The sequence below is a fragment of the Ambystoma mexicanum genome, chromosome 10 (assembly GCF_040938575.1).
Source record: "Ambystoma mexicanum isolate Mex_15411 chromosome 10, UKY_AmexF1_1, whole genome shotgun sequence".
NCBI classification, from domain to species: domain Eukaryota; kingdom Metazoa; phylum Chordata; class Amphibia; order Caudata; family Ambystomatidae; genus Ambystoma; species Ambystoma mexicanum.
In genome coordinates, this window is record NC_090932.1 from 1397214294 (window position 1) to 1397233558 (window position 19265).

Sequence of the window (19265 nt, forward strand, 5' to 3'; positions counted from 1 at the left end):
GAGATGAGGCAGTCGGGCACATTAGGGGTCCCAAACTGGAGACCAAAAGGCGCATCACCCTCAGCAGAATGTTCCTCCTTCTCAAAAATGGAGTTGAGGGACTTAAAGTCTTTCTTTGGCAGAGGAGTAAACCTTTTCTCAAGTATAACAGCCAGAGGCTTCAAAGTTGTCGACTTCGACACCGCCTTTTTAGGAGGTTCCACGACCACGGCGCCAAAGGCATTGAGTGTCTGACCGGGGTGGAGGACCCGACAGGCACTATAGACTGTCGTGGCATCGATGGAGTCGAAGGCTTCGATGGAAACAAAGACTGCTACCTCGCTCCACATCTCGATCAATCCTTAGAGACCTTGTCCGGATGAGGTCTTGAAGGCTCCAAATGAGGATCATGCCGTTTACCCGGGCTCGAAGGCACGCGAGTATCCGGACGAGACTGTTCCCTACCGGCTTCAACAGAAAGCGTTGACTGGGCTTTGCCCTGCTTTTCAAAAATCTTAAGCATTTCCATGCGGAAAGCTTCCCACTCAGCTGGCGTTGATTTCTTGGAGGGGCAACTCGCACTCTCGGGGGTGCTGCCTGAAGAAAATGACAAGGAAGGTGCCCTGCAGTGCCTTCTCCTCGAGCACTTCGAAGAGTAAGAGTGGCGGGATCCACTCCTGGACCATCAACGCTTGGCCTTCTTCCTCTGAGAAGAGTCGCCTCTCGACTCATCGGTCGAAGGCCCAACAGGTCGGGGACTTGGGGGCCATGGACATCTTGCCTACCTTGAGCTTCCCCTTTCGTTCCCGCAAGGCCTTTCAAGTCATCGACTGCCACTTGGAGCACGTATCCGTGTCATGGCCCTCGCTGAGGCACCACATGCAGATCCGTAATCGACATCTTGTAGCCGCAGTCCCGGCATTGAGGTGTCATCAGAGTGGAAGACAAAGACATATCGATGTACTTCAACAGCAAACACTAGTAAGAACGAGGTGTGCCGAGTTTCACGAAGCAAACACGTTTGCAGAAAAAACGGAACTGAGGCAACAGGCCTCGTGCGTGCTACTTATAACATCCGATGAAGTCACCCTCAACGAAGGCCTTCGAAGGAACATCTCCCGGACGCCATCCACACTCTGCCGAAAAATTTCCAAAGCAGCCGAGCTGTGGACACTACATGGAGGACACAATCCATTCGAAATAGAGTTTCTTAAAAACGTGTTTTGTCAGGATCTGAATGGAATTCAGGCCGTCTTGACAAACCCTAACTGGGACCAGGAACGTATGGCCCAGATTTATATTTGTCCTACAAGGAAAATGGCTACTGGAGCAATGATTTATAACAGCACCCCAAAAAAGAATAAAGAACCTTACGATGCCATGATAGTAGAAAAGAAATAAAGCCCACCGTAAAGCTTGAACCAAGATCAAAAATAGTATAGTGCTTTTTTTCCAAAGATAAACTGTCTCGAATAAATAATGTGGCAAATAAACATAGGAATTGGGATAAACAACACAAACCATCAATTAAAAATTCAAAGTGACTTCTCTTGTTCAGTTGGTTGAAATCGCATGATAGTAAAAAATGTTGGGCACATTTATACAAATACAAGAAGGGTGTTTCACCAATTGAACTGAACCCTGTACCTGAAAATAAATGGCTGGAGTATATTGAGAAGCTATATCACGACTGAGTTAACTCTCAAATGTTCAAAACCTGACGTTGCATTATTCAGTATCGCCAATATTGATATTAATGAGGAATTATTGTTAATCATCATTAAGAAATTTAAAAGTTCTCATGCTCCAGGCCCTGATGGTATACCCAACGCTGTACTAAAGGCTCCACCGGAACTCTGGGTCCAGATACTTGGCTACTTCTATAAGCATATAGAATCAACAGGACGGATACCTCATAGCTGGAGTAAATCCATCATGGTACCTATATTTAAGAAAGATGATAGGTTTGTCCCCCTCAACTATAGGTTACTAGGCATGATGGATACTAGCCAAAAGATCTTGTCCACAATCCTTTTGCGTAAACTAACTAGGTGGGCGGACGGTAACGAAATATTTAGCCCTTTTCAGACAGGCTCTAGAAAAAATTATAACACTGTCACTAATATATGTGTATTGCAATATCTAACTGCTGAAATGATTAATCCTAACGGACCTTATTCCACATGCATTGCTCTGGAGAAAACGTATTGCTTGGGGTATTGATGCTAATCTGTTACACTACATTCAGTAGTTGTATACCAACACATCGATTACAGTTAGATTGAACCTTGCTGGCCTCTGTACTAAATATCAAGACACTAACAGCAGCCTTAAACAAGGGTGTGTGTTGGGCCCAATCATGTATAATATATTCACGGCAGATCTGAGCCTAGTAATTCAATCACTTAACAACTTTCCACCAAGGATTAATGGCGTACAGATACCTTGGCTGTCGTAAGCAGATGGCATGTTTGACTTCACTCCTATCGGACTACAGCGCTCTATCGGTGCTTTAGCAGATTATGCTAATGTTAATAGCATGGTTATCAACAAACGTCCAACATTTTGCACTTAAGCAAAAAGAGCACAGATAGGGGAAGTCTGTTTGGCACATTAATGACAATCACCTTGAAAGAGTCGTTGAAAATAATTACTTGGGTTTTCGTGTTACCTCTGATCCATGCCCAACATTTTATCAGGAAAAGATGGTTACTAAAGCGTGGAGAAAATGGCTTGCAATAAAACATACACTGTGGTGGTCACAACATTGAAGGGCTCTTGGAGGTATACCGTGTAAGTATGGTACCCTCTATACTTTATGGAATGGTAACCTTGAGTTATAAGCAGATACCTTGGCTAAAACAATTCAAAGAGAAACTCCTGAGGTCCGTCATAAATGTGCCTAATTCAGTACCAGTAGAGGCCTTGCAACTGGAGTTTGGGGTTACCTCACATACTACATTATGGTATGTCCAAAGAACTCTTCTATACGCCAAGTTTTTGAATAGTAGTCAAGTATCTAATGATCTCCTGCTATTAATGGGTATCAGTGTGCTTCATTGCTGATCTAAAGAACACTGCAATAACTTGTATAGCTGAATTAAGTCTCGATACCGACATACTAATAACAGACCCCAACTTCGAAACCAAAATAAGAAAGCTAGGTGCTGGGACATTGCAAAAAATGTTGATAAGCTCCATGTTAAGTCTAGGTATGGAGAGATGGTTTAGCAAAGCTTTAATAGCCATTCTGCTTCTTCTTAGCTAAATTGTGCTCTATAGAACTTAAAGGTTTTATCCTGTATTTGCGGCTCAACTTATTACCTCCTATGGAGCATGTTGGTGCTTGGCAAAAAATCGCCACGTGGACCGTCTTTGTTGACTTTGCCATGTTTATACTGAGACTTGTCTCCATGTCTTGACCAACTGTGCTTCACTGCACACCCTTTACCTACAGGGTTACATTGAATTTATAAGTTATATTGAGGATTGTTCAAGTGATCAATTTTGGTCTACTTTACTTGGTGCATCATCAATTGTTATAGTGGCTGCCGCTTTTAATATATGGAAAGAAGCGCTGAAAACATTTTAAAAGAAATAATTGTGATTTGATTGTTTATAAATGCTGGTTAACTCGTTTTTTTATAGGATACGTATTAATTGGATTATTATTATTTATTTAGCTTTTTCCTTTTATATGCCCAAAGTTTTGTAATTAACTATGTGCACAATTAAAAATAAATAAAAATAAATGTCAACATGAGATTTGAAATGGTGTTAATGTTTTGTAAAGGTTCTTTATAAATCAACACAAATAAATAAAATAAAAAATAAAATGTGTTTAACATGAAAAGCTTACTCTACTGTACCTACCCATTCCACCACGAGGGAGACTTATGCAGAGAGACTGTATCAAGCTGTCATTAGAACAGAAACTTCCACTCGATGTTCTGGACATCATCTCGGAAACCACCTTTAAAAAAGGTATGAAAAGAAAATGATGCTTCAAATGAAAGTTAAAAACTGAAATATTGCAAAATAATCCATTCGTAAACGGATATTCCTGATTACAATTGCTGCCTGGATAAATCACACGCAGTACTGGCCACAATGACTGCAGTCTTAGGATTCGTTCTACAATAAAACCCATCAGAAATTGGTAGTTTAGTAGAGTACAGATGGAAATGAGATTTTGGAAACTTTGTGAAGAATAGGTCTAGGGTTTGTTTGTTTGTTTGTTTGTTTGGAATTTATTGTGCGCACCAGACCCTGGAGTATAAGGGCGCAAAAGTAAGAATATATACAGCTTAGAGCATAAGTTACAGGTTACAGTTACAAGTTACAGACATTAGCGGTTACAGAAATTACCAGTTACAGGTGCAAGTTTTTCAATTGGCAGTTGCTGTCGTTAGCCAGTTAATTACAATTTGCCTGAATTTGGAGAAGGAGTGTTCTAGCCTCGCAGTAGTGGGTAATTCGTTCCACAGTTGAGCAGCTTTGACTGGGAAGCTAGCTCCGCCTATGGTGGTCAGTTTAAAGCGTGGTACTTGTAGGCGATTGGTGTAAGCAAGTCTGGTTTGTCTTGTGGGGTGTGTTCTGGTGAATCTGTCCTTAAGGTATTGTGGGGCTTTGTTGTGTAGGGATTTGTATGTGAGAGATGCAGTTTTGAGTCTGATTTTCTCGTGGGTGGAGAGCCATTTGTGTTTCCTTCTTATTGCTGTAATGTGTTCTCTCCTGGGGACGTTCAATGCCGCTCGGAGGGCCTTGTTTTGCTGTATCTGTATTTTGTTTATGATAGATTTATTGGCTCCTATGTACAGTGCGTTACAATAATCAAGTTTAGAAATGATGAGGGCTCTGGCTAATGTTAGACAGCTGTGCTGGGAAAGGAATTGTTTTCCTGCTCTAATGAGCTTACATGTGTAGGCTGTCGAGGAAGCTAGGGAGTTTACCTGTTTGGAAAATGATAGGGTAGAATCAAGGTATATCCCTAATGTTTTAACTTCTTTGGCAACTTGTATGCAGTTCCCATCTATGATAAAGGAAGAGTAGTTTGTGCTTAGTTTTTTGATGAGGGGTGCGGTGCCTAGGATAAGAAGCTCAGTTTTATCGTCGTTCAGGCATAGGCCATGGGTTGCCATCCATGCCTGAACGATGCTGTATATTTTGTTCACCATTGCTAGATCTTTTTCGTAAACCCCTGTGAGTGGGAGGAGGATCTGGGTATCGTCAGCGTAGTTGGTATACGTGATACCCAGAAGGTCCAAATCATCAAACAGGGGCTTAGTGAATATGTTATATAGCGTTGGTGAAACGCATGATCCCTGTGGCACACCGCAGGTAATAGGGATGGGGTCTGCAGCTGCTATAGGTGAGAAAACCCTCATGGTGCGATCACTGAGGAAGGATTGTATCCATGCTATAGCCTCAGTGGAGAAGTGTGCTGCTGAATCTAGGTGGTTACATAGGATTTTATGGTCCACTAAATCAAAAGCGGCCGATAGGTCTAGTAGTAGGAGGAGTGCTGGTTTACCAGAATCTCTTACTTTGTCTATTTGGGCTTTCAGGTCAATCAATGCAGTTTCTGTGCCGTGAAGAGGGCGGAAGCCAGATTGTCGGGAGCCTAGTAGTTGATTTTGTTCCAGGAAACTCTGGATTTGTATATATGCCACCTTATCCAGTATCTTCAGAAGGAATGGTACCGTAGTAATAGGTCTATAGTTAGTGGGTATGGTGGGGTCTAGAGTAGCCTTTTTTAAGAGTGGGAGCACCCAGGACTCTTTTAAGTTACTGGGGATAATGCCTGTGGTAAAGGAGGCATTAATTAACTTGGTGATAAATGGTGCTAGATCTCGGGTTCAAATGAACAGTTCATTAACTACATTTTGCAACTGAATACATTACTTGTGACGTGTTAAAATATTAAAACATGGGTTTGCAGAACTATGCCTCGGGGTTTAAATGCAAAGTACCCATCTGCTATGTTTATTTAGATCAGACTCTACTGTATATTCACAGCCTTATGTGAGCTTCATGTCTGGGTGTTTCAAGATCCAACTGATATGTCAAAGTGTTTGAGAAATGCATGTATATGTGTAGTGTCATGCACCTCGATCGTCACCACAGCCATCTATATTGGGGCCTGCCTGGGAATGATACGCTTTAGGTCTTTAGAGCTTCATGCTGAAGTTCTGACGCCGAAAGCAATGAAGGTGCATCAACAACTCTTCATCTCTGAGTAGAGTTGCGCATACTTCTTTCTCCATGACACCGATAGTCTGAAGTTTAGTCGCACAGAAATCGCTCAACTGGAGGGTTTTTGTTTTTGTTGGCCTGGTGCTTTTCCCCCAGAAAAGGCTAGCATTTCTTAGTTACTGCCTGCATCCGTGTATACTTTCGAGGTGGTGGAGGGGCATCAGGAAAAAGTTGGCAAGATCCACACACAAGGACGGAAACAAAGGAGCGGACCATAGAGAATCTCTAGAGCAGGGATTTGCAAACTGCGGCTCTACAAATGTTTTGGACTACAGCTCCCATGATCCCACACCAGTGACTATGCTTGTTCTGGTGGATGGAATGTGTAAATCAAAACATCTGGAGAGCCAAAGATTGCAGACCCCCGATTTAGAGGTTCAGCCTCTAAAAGGTTTGCAGGTCTACTTGAAGGCTGATGTTATGGCATGCCCAGGGCCAAGCATTGAGCCTATGTGAATCCCTTATTCAGGGGCTAAAGTTAGGAGCGAGACTGACAGCATTACAATGGTCCTTGATCCATACATGGTGCAACATAACTTTAAGCCTCATTTCTTTGGTTCTGGCCATATGCAGGTGGGATCTTTGGTCCGAAACATAATTGCTCCACTTTGGCCATGCACATGGTTACAGAGGCAATGCTGTTCTTGATAACTATACTAATTTTGCAGCCTCATTTTTGACAACAAATGTTTGCCTCTCCTTATCAATTGTACATTAAAGAGGCACTTTGCTATTTGCAGCATGCTACTATTGGCATACTCCGTTAAGCTCTTTAGTAAGTAAAAGGGGAATTAGGCCAGGCGTTTCATTAGGACAATGAAGCAGAGCCGGTTCTGAGGCATGCTGATGAAGCCTGAACATTTCCTGCAGAAAGTAATGATTTGAATAGCAAGTGCAGCCTCGCACATCAACTTCTTGTAAGATTAACGTCTTGACTTTGAAGCGAACTACTGAAATTAATAATTGAAGATCCGGTGTCAAGCGCTCCTTATGGGTTTAAGATTCACACGGTTGATGGACTTTTGCAGAAGTTGCCAGCCTACAGCAGTAAGAAGTCTGAACCCCAATGAGATGAACATTAATTCCATACTTTTACCATCATAGCCTTCAATCAAAAGTATCGTCTTAAATAGCCAATGCATTTTATATTAACTAGTCTCCATATGTTCATTGTTAAGTTTAAGAGGCCACGCACTATATACAGTTCAGAAACGTTTTGTGTTGACCATGCAAGTGTAACATGTATTTTAATAATGCTTGGGGATGAGCGATCTCAAGCCATGTAGTTGTTGGGCATATAGGCATATTCATAGTCAAATGTATTAAAATGTATTTATGCAGTGATGAATTGAGCAGATATCAACAGCTAGGAACAAATAGGTACACTACAACAATACTTCTGGGCTGTATTCCAATGGTCTAGGATGTGTTCCAACTGCTCAGTCTGTTTTAGCAAACATTTCTGAATGTCCCCTTTAACTATAAAGTTCGAAAAGACTACAATGGACTACAAGGCTTCCAGGATAGGCGGGATGCGAGGGGGATTGTTGACAAATGAGGTACTTTAGCTTGAAGCTGCAGACTTCAAGCAAAGATCTTCACTTCCTGCCACGGAGGGGAGGAGACGACGTAGGCAAACAACGCTCGGATGATATAAGAAGCAGTCCTCTGGTGGGGGCAGTCTAAGAGCTTTTTATGTATCTGGATGAGATCAGACTGAAGGCAGACACTGGAGGAACAAGGAGCAGACTGGACCCACTCTCTGCATGCAAGCATATGGGGATTGGGGGGAAAATCGCCCCTCCCTTTTTCAGCTTAGATTTTAAAGCATCGAAATTGTATTTTTGAGCTCAAGAGACTCAAAGACCTTTTTGCTTTTTTGAGAGCAACTACTATTTTTGACTGAGCTGCATAGAGAAACATTTTTTCCCTGTGGCCATCAACTCACCACCTATGGACATATTCTATTCATAATTAGTTGTTTGCATCATGGTCAATTCCAATTGACACCAACACTGTTAAGGCACTTACCTTTGACGTTTTTCGCTAAAAGACCATCCTGGTTTTGGTAGGTGGTTTTTCCCAATTAAGTTGATATTTTTCGGATTATTTTTAGGTTGTGTAGGCCACAAACCTTCATCCAGGCTCCAAGTATCCAACCTTCAGCTCTCATCTCCCTACCCTCTGAGGACAGTAGCGAGTATGAGAGCCAGTGTTACCGACTTTAAATGCAACATTGGGAAAGAGGAGTGGTATTGAGAAGGCAGTTCATTTCATGAGGTTGCCTAATGAGACTTAATGAGGTTGTCAGTTTTGAAGTGGCTATTATGCTTCAGATGGTTGTACGGTCTTGAGTAGACCGAGCCAATGACAATGATAGCTGCATATTCATTTACAACCTTTTGCATATTGTGTGTTATGTGTAGTTACAATACTAGTGGCAATGTTTCATAATAAAAAGAATTATGCATTCATTTAGTCTTCATTACTGAGAATAAAGTCATAAGCATCTGAGCATATGCATTATGCGTGTGGCATGGTTTATGGTAATTTCATCTAAAACCATTGCATCTAATGTCATTGCATCGAAAATTTAGAAAACAAATTTCCATCTAATGCATTTAGCCCTTTAGCCCCCAAAAATATGCATTAGATGGAAATCTTTTAGATGGAAAAAATTTGATGGAATGGCATTAGATGCAATGGTTTTAGATGAAATGACCAGATACCATGGGCATCTATTTTAAGTACTGTATATTGACATACAGTAAATTGTGCATTTTTAGATAAGGGGTTAGTGGAAGATTTGAGCGGTGGACCATCAATTGTGGATGAGTACTAGCAGCTACTCACTACAGGGGTTTATTGCCTACTCTCTTCTGATGCATAGTGACATGTATCTGCTTTTCTCTACCTCCATTCCTACCACAGTTCCCAGTGGGTGGTGGAAGCGTCTAGGACACTCCCCTTGGGATGAAGTAAAGGCTGTGTAAGGTAGAGGCGATCAGCATTATGTCAGGTGTGGGGGAAACTCATAGAACGATCAAAAGAAATCTGAGTATGTAAACAGAAATCTGTTATTGATAATAATCTAGAATGGGCACAAAACTTTGGGACACTCGACTTTAAAAAAGATAATAAATAGCTTGAGAAAGTTAAAGACTAAATTAACTCTGTTCCAAATCGGTAATTCTTGCAAAATCCCTCAGGAAACAGACTGGCAAATCAACCAGAAAGCGTCAGCACACACTACCTGTGGTAAAAGGTCAGGACAACTTAGCATTTAAGTTTAAAATGTATTCAGGATTTTTTAAACCGTTCTTTGAATAGGTATGGGAATATAAAACTAAAATAAGTTGGGTAAAGCAAGTATCGCTCCCTCCACCCCTGAAAAGCCACCTCCAGGCTGTAGCATTTGCTCCATAGATGGGATTAGGAGCATGCCAAAGTTATTGTTCTAAAGCAGTGGTTTATAGTTTTAGCATTGAATGCCTTAGTATCTAAAAAAAGCAACAACAAAAAAAAGCATTGAATGCAATTTTTTCTGTTTTCCCCTAATTTCTTTACCCCTTAAAACCCATTAGAATTCAAGTAAAACCTTTACCAATGAAAATAATGCATTCAATGCTTTTTTTCGATGCTTTAGCATTCAATGGTTTGTCATAATTGCAAAGCTATCAAAGTCTCTGGATTGTCAGGTCCCCAACAGTGGTGAGCAGAGTTGGGAGAGCATGAGTGGAAACAATGGCTAAAATGAGTCATAGGGTGTGAGCATGTTTTGTGGAGAAAGTTGACAGGTTTTAACTAGAACTGATCATGTACATCGATGATGAACTGCAGACTGAATATGCGGGGGTTAGGATGGATGCTCTTTTTTTTCTTACTTTGACCTTAACCAAGACGTACCAATGGGACAGAGTGGCACATCCAGGTGGGTTCTAAACTGCCTTTCATTCAATACTTCAGCTCTGAACGAATAATTAACTTAGGAAGCCAGAGAAAAAACACAAGACGGAAGACTGAAGAACACGCATTTTGAGGAAATTCCAAAATCAGAGAGATAGATGAGCAAAAAAAACTATTATTTTAAAGCAATTTATGTATACAGTTTAAAAATAGAGAGTTTTTGTTGTAATTGAGAAAAATGAGAGGCACCAAGAAGTTAATTGAGGCAAAAGAATGTGCCATTCCTTCATTACTAAAATCCCATGCAGGATATTGCACTCAGATAGGTTTTTACAGCTTGTGGGGGAAGATGTGCATTCGGGTGTAGCACAAACTGAATGCGATAAAAGGCGATGGTATGGCAATGGAGAAAATGTCTTCTGTAATAATTACATCAATGCGGTTGGAGCACTGAGAAGTGTGTGAATTGACAAAGGCGCAAGCCACTTCAATCCCCAGGGTGCGAGAACCATACGTCACGCGAGTCAGACGGGGCCGACCCAGGATAGAGAAGAGAACCTTAGAACATGGCTTGCGCCTAATGTCATTGGCCCTCAGTTTGCTTCGGGTTTCTTAACAGTTGCGTTGACAAAGACAAACTCAGTGAGCGTGAAGAATATGGTGATCTGTAATGAGCCCGGTAAGTGTGCTAAATATTAGAAAGTGCGGGTAGCCGGTGAACTCTACCAAGCCCCAGTAGTGTGTGAATTAATATTTATAAGCACAGAAAGTGCAGTGAACTCTACCCAAGCTTGGGGAGCATGTGATTAGTGCGCAAACACAAACATTTGAGACACCAACAAGAATCACATGTAGGAAAAGCAGGAACCTTGAGAAGGAAATTACAAATAAAAGCAGAAAGGTTAATGAACATTGTGCTCATTATTACTGCAATATTAAATGTCTCAAAAGAGACCGCTAGAACGAAAAAGAAACTGACTTACAAAGAGCTAGTAGATTTGAAAACAATACTAGTTAATTGCAAACTATGAGAATTCAGGTGATATGAGCCTGCAAGCGTTAAGCAGAGAACACTGGGGAAAGTGACTGTGGTTTAATAGAGAAAGATCATGAAACTGAGTAATGGTTTGTCTGTGCTTGTTTGTAGATCAACCAACCAAACCCAGAATTGTCGCTCTGGAGGTTTATTATTTTGTTCATTCCCCTCTCACCTGGTGTGCCCACTTTGTTGCTTAAAGTTAAGAGCCACAGACTGACATTCCAGTAGGGGTCAGTGGGGTCAGCAACCTCTACAACTGGGACTCGAGATCAGCCACATAAAAGTAATACCTTTCAAGTGCCTCTCTCTGGGTTTCACCCTGGTGTCAGAAAGCAGTTGCTGAGTCACAGGTCACTTGGTTTTGTAACACTTCGCTTCCAAAGGTGGAGTGTCAGAGTCTGCATCAGAGGCTCTGGAGACTACTCTTGGAGCCCCAACCTTTCCCCATATTAAGGGTCCTGGTGCTATGGACCCCAGCCCACACTGGGGTCATTCGTATCAGGAGTTCTCATATAGCAGGGTCCTTTCCCAAGTCGGCCGTTTCTCCCTTGGATCTAGGAAACGCCTGCTTGGCTGTTCGGGTTCGCAATCCCAACGAAGAGCCAGTATCCCACCCACCTCCTGCCAGACCCACCTGTATACTTGCCAACATTCTGTGACCAAAAAGATGTAGAATTTTTCAAGTTTCAAAAATAATAATTTGCATAAAAATGACATCATAGAAAAATACAAAACATACACTGTTGGCACCATTGAAGCATTCTAAAGTACACAACCCATCAAACAGCACAACATGGAAATATGTTCACATGTTAAAAATGTATAATTATGAATGGTAAGTTAACACCAAATTCAATTACACAAAAAGTTATCACACAGAGCTGGTAGGCAATGTTTGCCACTGGTCTGTAGCAGCAGCCTGGGCAAAACATATGTATTCCTGCAAGTTGAACACTTTACCCCCATCAGTCTGCTGTTTGATGGTGTTACGCTCTGCCACTTGCCTTCACTGGTGGTTCACCTAAGGGTTGTCCAGGCAAAAGTGCCGGACAGAGTCACGTAGCTGTCAGGTCAGTGGATAGGTCTGAGCCCAATCAAAGTAATCACCTACTAGCCCACTGCACAGACAAATGTGTTGCATGCTAAAGTCACAAATTACCTGCCACTGTAAAAAGCAGTAGGATCTGTCAACCAAATCTGTAGGCGGTAGGACTTCTTAAAAAGCAGCAGCCTACTGCTTAAATCTGTAGGGTTGGCAAGTATGCACCTGTTGCTGTGGCAGCGTGAGGCGTATCATGTCCTGTGACAGGAAGTGGGACTACATAGCACAGAAAGGCTCTATGTTTGAAAACGTTTTGCTTTTAAGTGACGCAGCACATGACATGCATAGGTCCTTTTCTCTAATATGTGTCAGCACACATCAAGTGGAGTGCCCAGAGAGTCACAGCGGTGCATAAAAGAAGGGGAGGGGGGATCTCAGAGCACCGTTCTCCCAACTGTCTTAGCTGAGACTGGGAATCAAAGCCTCATAGCTTATACCTTGTTCAGGAATCCAGGCCGCTTTGCTGGATCCGTTTCATCCGTTTACAGGTCCATAGGTATTTAGGCAAATTTTTTGTTTCAATGCCGATGTAAAGCTATGGTAAACCTAGCTTTCTACGGACTTCCGACCACTAAGCTCCAGGTCCAAGACTGGGCTTTGTGGCAAACCAAAAGGACTCAGACTAGGAGGTGTCCAGTTTAAGAGGTTTTATTTTAATTAAAAGACGACGCCTGGAGAGACCGACCGCCAGGGGGCGCAGGCAAGATGGAAGCCTGAACATCATCCTCATCACACGATCTCTGGGAAATGGACATCAAACAGTTATTGAGAGAATGGAACGGAGATTGAAGTGTACCCCCAACAGCCCGAAAAGTTGGTTAAGTGAACAAACCGAATGAGCAGCGTGTTACCCCTGAGGAAGTCGATGAAAAGGGCCTCTGAGTCAACGGGTCTGTGGCAGGCGGAGACGTGAGGCATCGGACCAGGCTACGCAGATAAGGGGAGGTGGGCAGAGGGCTAGCAGTGTGCCTGCGAGCGAGAACACTGAATGCAGACATAGCTAATGAGAAGGCCCTTGAACAGCTTGCTAATGGTCCGGCTCCATGGGCCGTGCTACAAGGAATCCGAATATCGATGTGGGACTAGAATAATAAGATCTTCAGACTGGGCAGAGGATAAGGAGCCGCTGATGGTGAGAACAGAGGAATGGCGCACTGGGAAAACCCCAGTGCTCTGATGAATGGCTAATAGGCTGACAGGCTACTGCAGCTTCTTCTGGGGAACACATTTAATTTCCCGGTGGGGAACAGAGGAACGGCCCAAATCTGGGACCTGGATGGAAATAGATCTGGGATTTCCCAAAGGACAGTGGCACACACTTGGAGACGGAGGGACCCAAGGTCGTGAAGGGCGTGCTAAGCAGAATTATTGCAGTGCCAGCAGAGGGAGCAGACCACACAGAGCTTGTGCCAGATGAAGGTCACGGCCCATAACCCTGGTATCCCTAAAAATGTCAGGAGGGAGGCACCAATAGAGGGTGCCGAGGTGGTGGCAAATAGGTCACAAAAAATGCAGACAGCAGAGGAGGTGATGGCAACAAAGGCCGATATCCATATGATACTGGAAGAAATAGAGTCAATGTGGACGGACATTACCGAATCTACAAAAGAACTTAGCAGCCATGTGGAGACTACAGAAGAGAAAGTTGAATTCCTGGAGAGTAACCAAAGGATGGCTGACGGAGAGATGTGGTTGGATGTACAGATCAAAGAACTAGAGGTGCATGAACATGGTCCCTAATTGAAAATTGACAACCTGGAGAACAGGGAACGCAGAGCGAACATTCAAATACTCTGAGTCCGCGAAAGAGAAGGGGAAAGCCCATTGCTCATTGCAAGAAGAGCGACAGGCGGATACCAGATCTGGTGGAGACCTATCGGGTAGCAGATTTGGAGGTCTAAACAAGTCGCTGTGAGCAGAACAAGGGGAAGGGCAGCCGGTGGGGAACAAGTACATCATCCCTGTCACAAATTTGGAAGGCGGCTCCGTTGACTTTGGAGTGTCGGGGAGTGGGCAATTGAGTGCCACCAGCAACCAAGGCCAGGACAGCAATACGGCTACAGACACGGTAGTTAAGCAGAGGCAGAGGCCCAGGTTAAAGGGGAAAAGAGCCAGTTCCAAGTCCAAAGCCAATTCTATCTTGATTAGGGGTCTACCAAATAGTAGATTTAAGTATTCGGCCGAAAACCTAATAATTGGACAAGTATTTGGCCGAAGCCGAACAGTTGTCTTTTTAATAAATAAACTTATGTAGACAAAAAATCTTTGTAAATGAAAAAAATACCCTTTAAAATGGGTACATCCATTTTTGTGTTTCTCTAATTTGTGGTCTACAAAAAATGTTTATTTAAACCATGAAAGTAATACATTATCAGAAAATCAATTGCTCAATAACAGCACAGTTTGTATTATTGTGCATCCATGGGTGTCACTTGTTGGCAGGACTCAAGTAACTAAGACTGGCCCAAAAGTATAGTATGCATGTATGCAATCACTTTGAGGAGAGACTGGGATGTGTCTGCTTGTACTTTCAAATGTTCCTTTTGGGCCTTTGCGGTAGTTAGTCTTCTGGCTCCAGCAAGGCACTGGAACACAAAAGGATTGATTACATCAATTAGCACCCTGATGACCGCTTTAGTACTACTGAATACAAACCTTTGGGATGTTAAAGCCATGCTTTCTACTTGTGGCAGTGAATGTGAATGAAGCATTTGGAAAATGTCTTTTCATTTATAGATAGTATTTTTCTTTGTTTTTCGGGCGGGTATGTGTGTGGTGTTTTGGGGCATGGTAAAAGACGCCAACTATAAATATATAGGGAATGCAGAGTCCTTCATGGTTCTCGGCTGACCCTATAGGGAAGGGACAGTGCTGATTTTCAAATCTTTAATTGGCATGTGCATGCTTATTTTACTTATTTGCTTCACTTATACATCCATTTGGTCCAATATTTCTAAATTGTAAACTTGTATCTCATCATCATTATTACACAAATATCCCTCTTTTGTAACTCTCCGATGTTGGAATCAATATTTCTGCTGCCACAGACTGAGGCCTTTTAGTTGCAGATTTTTTGAAAACTCCCAATCCCTTGGATAGCCACATTCTTTAGTAACATCTGTCACTTTTACCCACTTTAAAGGGACTCCTTTTGCCAACATCAGACAGTTGGAGGGCAGGAACTGTAACCTAAGTTTCATTATTACACACCTATGCTGCGGGCACATTTTCCAATGAGCCATCTTACTTGCTTCATAACCTTAGCCTGCAGGCTGAATACAGTTTTTTGCTGTAAGCACACAACCCTATAAGATATTTTAATCAGTGTTTGGAAGTTCCTGGATCTCCAAAGCAATTATATTAATCCACTTAATTATATTACTTGGATGGGAATTGGTGCATTGGAACCTCTAACTTTTAGATTACTCACACAGGTTATCAGCAAATCATTAAGTCCCTAAACTAAATACCATTTTCCAATAGTGACTTTGTAAACTATTGTTCCAGCTCAATGGTTTTCAACTGTAAAAATACAGGGAGAGCAGAGATATCTCATTGCACATTAAAAATATTGAAAAAGTGTTGCTTCAGCTCACCCCTCCCCAGCAACAGATTAAAGTCAGTCTTTCCAGCACATTGAGACTTTGTTTACACTTACACACCACTACTCTGTCGAATGTTTCCAGGCACCAATCGAACCAGTACTTAATGTATTTTGTAGGGGAAACTATTCCGCTTTGGGCGAAAAATAATTAAGTATTCAGCCGAATATCTAATTTTCAGTCGGAATTCGTCTGAATAGTCTCTCTAAGCCGAATTTTGGTACACCCCTAAAGTAATGCAAACTGTATCCAAAGGGCCTAACAGCCCGAAAACGGGTAATAAGCCACAGGAGAGTGCAGTCGAGGAAGTGGTGGTTGCCCCAGAAATCATTCATAAAAATCGCTATTAGGTACTAGAAAAAGGTGCCCCCCAAAGCGGTAGGGACACAGGGGAAGACCCGAGGTGCACCAAGTAACAATAACCTAACAGAAGCAGGGTGGCCAGAACAACAGGAACCTAATGTTGTGACACCTCCCACGTTGAACACAGTGGATACCAGAACTTGAACAAATATCATGTGTGCCATTGGTGCTATGCCCACAAGCGCCTTCTCATTGGAGCTGGAGGACCTCAGGATAGCGATCATCCAGCTCAAGAGTAAGGTCTCAGTTGATGGCTGTAGCCAATGCACTCAAATCTATGCGCCAGCTGGGTATGGCCCAGCTAAACCCTGTGAAGGGTAACCCTCAGGGCCTGGAATCACGTGTGGAGGTTGGGGCAATATCTACGCATGGGCAACCCACAAACAATACGACAATCTCACAGCCCAGGGGGGAATCTGGTATAAGGATACCCCCCCCCGACTCAACATGAGATTTTCAGCGGCTATGGGCAGCATGCTCCCCGGCAGGTGGGCACAACAAAAGGAGGGCAAATACCCACTTGCACCCAATGTGAGCAAATAGGAAGTAGCAATATGATGTCTAGTAAGGGGACCCTTAATGCCCCAAGTGAAACGATTGACAAGTTCTCCCGCTTCCATCCACCAGGGAGGCCGGAGAGGAATGGTCAGGGTCAGTGGGGTCCAGTGCCAGCCAGGATGCTGCCATGGGCCCGGCCCCCAACAGAGTACTTGGGGAAGGGCAAGTGGGGGAGAGGAGAGGCCGTTTATGCTGTATCTACATGGTGAATGTCCCCCGCCAAAGTTATCCACTGTCTAAGGCATGTGAGGGGGTACATATCCATTATACGAGAGGATATCCTGAGGTGCGAAAGGACAACTGCACCTAGTGGCCCAGAGGACTACATTCAGGTGTCTGACAAATGGCCAACTAGTGGATGGTCTTCTATTAGTCGAGTGATGTACCTACTCACCAGTTGGCTCTGAGATCTCTCCGAGATCAGGGCTCCCTCGCTCAAACCTCTGTGCCATGCCTTGATGAAGCCTAGGACCTACTGCCGCCAGGATGGCAGCGTTGTCCTCCCCTAGAAGAGAGGTCGGCCTGGATGACATCAATTGACCCGAGAGGTCAAACACTTTTGTTGAGTGCCCTATTTCACCCATAGGGGCAACGGGGAAGCTGGAGTCCCAAAACATCTTGTCAGTGAATGTAGGAGGGCTCCGTAGGCACCTGGAGGACCCGGGATGGATGAACTTTATCCAGGGAGCAGATGTGGTTTGTATGCAGGAGACATGAGAAATGTCGACCACTTGGGTGCAAAGTTTTGCATCATATGCAAGGTCAGCGTCTAAGGAAAAAAGAGTGAGACCAAAGGGTGGCCTGTTAACATTGGTAAGCCCCTCTCTGGGCCTCAAAATTTTGGATAAACCTATGGAGTCAGCAGACCTTCAGTGCCTTGAGGCAACTTGGGGAGGGTGGACGCAGATGCACTTATTCAATGTTTATAACCGACACTATGGTTACACCCCCTTGAAAAGTTTAAAAAACATGTGTACGACCATCTCTAAATATAAACTATGCAAACACTGTAGCCCCTTGGTGTTGGCCATGGGGGATTTGAACTTACAAATCGAGCCGACTGATGAATTAGGAGGGCTTTGGGATGAGCTTGATCTGGCACTGGGTATCCCCCCCCCCCCGTGGTTTGTGAGAAACCTGTGAGAACACACCTGTTGGCTATTGAGGTTGCGCATCTCCTTTATGGTGTTAACTTGCGAGCCTGGAATGGCCGGTTTAGTGCAGATCAGCCTGCTAACCTCACTTTTGAGGGACCAATGGGGAGCTCCAGGATTGACTATATCTTTGTTAGTGCTGGGATTTCCAGTGTGCATGTGCAAAAGCATGGGGCGAGCGATCATAGCCCAGTGTGCTGCGAAACTAAGGGTGTGGGCTCAGGAAAGGAGGTGGGGCAGGTTGGGTCAGAGAGCTCTACTATAGCGGTTGACGGCTTGTGCTAGGCGAAGGGTTAAATGGGCTACTTTTGATTTAGAGGTGACCAAACCAGAGTTTGTACGCAGCTATTGCACCGCATTTGAGCGAATCTGTGGGGATGCAAGCACCCCGGAGAGTTACTGAAACCTATGAAAGTATGGTTTGTTTCATCTATCCTTTTGTAACTAAGCCTGCCAAAAAGGTGCAAAAGGAGACCCAGACGTCTGCAAGGTGGTTTTGTCAGGCCTGCAAGACTGCCAGGGACTCCCTGATGGACTATCTGAAGATGGCAAACCCAATAGATGAGCAACTTCTGCGCACACTAAAGGGCTAATTATAAAGCTGTGACCCAAAGGAAGAAAACTGCTTTTAACTAGCATCTTTGGGACAATTTACCATTGTCATACAGAGAGGGAGATTTCATTGGGTTCTGGAGGTTGCCAAATGGTAGGGGTTTCAACCTGGTTGAGCCGCTTAGGTGCCAGATCACTCCCGATAGTCTGAGGTTTAGTGTTTAGGGTCCTCTACCAATGCGGTCCGACAGTTAGTGGGGCCACTGTCGCTGTTAGAAGTTGTGAAACAAGGTATGGAAGAAGATGCCATCTTACCTAAGGAAGTGGAAGTGGCTATTATGGCACTGGGGGCAGGGAAAGCCCCAGAGCCAGATAAGATATCAATTTATCTCTTCTGGAATGAAGCAAGGGTCTTGGCTCCCACTTTATGTCGGGTGTTCAACTCTGTGGCTGACTCTGGTATCGTCCCGCCCTCTTGGTGGGACGCTGAAATTGTACCAATTTACAAGAAGGGTGACAGGCATGTACCTGGGAGTTACATGCCCATCTCACTGATACACCGCAGGGAAGATCTACGCCAAAGTCCTTCTTGGGTGCCTACAGGAGTGGGTTGACGAGAGGGGAAACCATAAACCACCTCCAAGCAGGCTTCCGCAAGTGCATCAGTACAATAGATGAGTGGTTTAGACTGAGCCTGATCTTGTCCAGATACACCCTACTAGACTAGAATATATGCTATTTTTGTGGACCTATGA

General features: G+C 43.6%; 1 protein-coding gene across 1 annotated transcript in view; it reads right to left on the minus strand.

The window, feature by feature from the left end:
• LOC138492350 (aldehyde dehydrogenase family 3 member B1-like) overlaps positions 1-19265 on the minus strand; it is a 980501-nt gene that overhangs the window by 134120 nt on the left and 827116 nt on the right. The window contains exon 9 of the mRNA XM_069619416.1: positions 3853-3952. Within this exon, the coding sequence (XP_069475517.1) occupies positions 3853-3952 (100 nt within the window). The remainder of the gene's footprint in view (positions 1-3852; positions 3953-19265) is intronic.